General features: G+C 38.2%; 1 protein-coding gene across 4 annotated transcripts in view; it reads left to right on the forward strand.

Moving 5' to 3' along the window:
- Positions 1-915, forward strand: part of SNX3 (sorting nexin 3) — a 57,387-nt gene extending 56,472 nt beyond the window's left edge. For 3 of the 4 annotated variants that reach the window (XM_011952826.1, XM_011952830.1, XM_011952828.1), the window contains one exon: positions 173-915. In XM_011952826.1, the coding sequence (XP_011808216.1) occupies positions 173-278 (106 nt within the window). In that variant the 3' untranslated portion in view covers positions 279-915. The remainder of the gene's footprint in view (positions 1-172) is intronic. The other variant, XM_011952827.1, reaches the window with a different exon arrangement.
- Positions 916-2,326: the final 1,411 nt, after the last annotated feature.

Raw genomic sequence — 2,326 nt, forward strand, 5'->3', positions numbered from 1 at the left:
GGAGGTTGCCATGAGCCAAGATCAGGCACTGCACTCCAGCCTGGGCAACAGAGCAAGACTCCATCTCAAAAAAAAAAAAAAATTATACATGCTTCTTAACCTTAAAATATGTGTTTTGAACTCCCCCACCTTGTATAAAATATTGGACTAAATTAATATTTTTTATTCTTAGGGTCGCTGGTCATCCTCTGGCACAGAATGAACGTTGTCTTCACATGTTTTTACAAGATGAAATAATAGATAAAAGCTATACTCCATCTAAAATAAGACATGCCTGAAATTTGGCAAGAAGGGGCAAAAATGTGACTATTAATGATTGATAAGCACCAGTGAAGAAGTTCTAACTTTTAGCATGCTGCGCAGAAACTGGTATAACATGCCTTCAGTATACTAACACTCATATGCTCAGTTTTGTTTTGTTTTGGCAGTTGACAAGAAGTTAATTTGCTTTAGTGAAAATCCTTCATTCCAGCCTCTCTATATAAATAGCTCTTCCTTGCTGTTTTAATGTGGTGCACACTAGAGCCTCACAAACCCGTTATTCCAATGTAATCTGCAGTGTCCTAACTAAAGCTACTGGCTTGGTCTTATTTGCACAGTTTTTGTGTCTTGTTTGCTTCTTGCATCTGATTAACTAGAATATTTCTCTTTCCCCCTTTTAATGTGTGATGTCACTTGACCCAATTTATGTGTAGGAGCACTACACCATTGGTTTCCAATACTGCACACATAAGATACATACTTGTGTGCAGAAAGTATCTTCCTTCAGGCTTATAATACCCTTCACATGGAAGATTAATGAGGGAAATCTTTATATTCTGTATAAAAACAAAATCAAATTTATATACTAAAATCATTTGTCTAAAAATTTAAGTTGTTTTCAAATAAAAATTAAAATGCATTTCTGATATGCACTGACTGTGTTGCCTCCAGCTTTTCTTTGCTCTCTCTGAGTGACTGCTTAAGTCATTTGTTGAGAGGGATTATTTACTAATTATATACTTCTCATTCCTGTCATTCCATTCCCTTTAAACAGTGGCGACATCAAATATACTTCCACCCATTGAATGGGGTATTTTCAACAACAACAACAAAAGTGATATACTAAAAAATGTATTCCTTAAGACTTACTGAATCATTTTGAAGCACTTTGTGTATTTCAAAACTGCTTTATAAGCTCAAGTCATTTATTAAAAGGACTTTTAAAGATAAGTCAATACCATTTCTCCTATTTTTCAGAAGTTTTTTCCTAGTTCAACTGAGTGACTTGTTTAAATAAATTTAGCAGGGGTGTAATAACTCTTCTTAGTCAGCAGGTTTGTGCTTTCTCTTTAATTTGGTTTGGGATAGTAGCACACTTTATCCTCTTTAAGAGAAGGGCACAGTCTTGTAGCCTGACCTGCAAAAATGGTAAGATACCAGAAAATACATGACTTCTTGCTGCCTAGCTTGTGTTGTGGTCAGACCTTTCAGCCAGAATGTGGTCTCTGGTTTGAGTCTGTACAACTTCTGGTGGTTTGGGGACCCGTTGTGACTTGGAGTTAAATCCCAAGGTAAAGAAATTTTGTCCTCCTACAGCAGAGGCGTCTCCTCTGAAGATGGATCAGTCCATTTAAAAGGAAACAAGCTTAGGTCTTGGCCGAACTAGGATGTCCACCAAGCAGATGGAAGTCATAGGAAGAAGTCATAGTTGCCCCATAAGGCCTTTCGTTGCTCAAACAGTATTTCACAGTTCCCTAATACTGGACATTTCAATTACTGTAAAGTAAGAAGGTACAAAGCTAAGCAACACGTAAATTTTATTTCAGTGAACTGAGAAGTAAAGTCAAAGGCTGTCAGTTTTGGGTATGCAGAACAGAATAATGATAGCTCTGCAAAACCAAAGAATTCTTTAAAGCAGTGGTTCTCACCAAGGCACAATGACTTGCACCTATAGTGCCAGCATTTTGGGAGGCCAAGGCAGGAGGATTGCTTGAGGCCAGGAGTTCTGAGACCAACCTGGGTGACATAGTGAGACTGTGTCTGTACAAAAAGTTAAAAAATTAGCTGGGCATGGTAGTGTGTGCCTGTAGTCCCAGCTACTTGGGTGGCTAGCTGGAAGTTTATCTTGGGCCCAGGAAGTTGAGGTTGCAGTGAGGCAAGATCATGCCACTTCATTCTAGCCTGGGTGAGAGTGAGACCCTGTCTCAAAAGAATTTTTTTTTTTTTTTCTGTTAAACATTAAAATAAAGCAGTGGTTCTCAACCAGGGATGATTTTGTCCCCCAGAGGATGTTTGGCAATGTCTGAAGATATTTTTGGTTGTCTCTACTAGGGAATGTTACTGG

The sequence above is a fragment of the Colobus angolensis genome, unplaced genomic scaffold, assembly GCF_000951035.1.
Source record: "Colobus angolensis palliatus isolate OR3802 unplaced genomic scaffold, Cang.pa_1.0 Scaffold35, whole genome shotgun sequence".
NCBI classification, from domain to species: Eukaryota; Metazoa; Chordata; class Mammalia; order Primates; family Cercopithecidae; genus Colobus; species Colobus angolensis.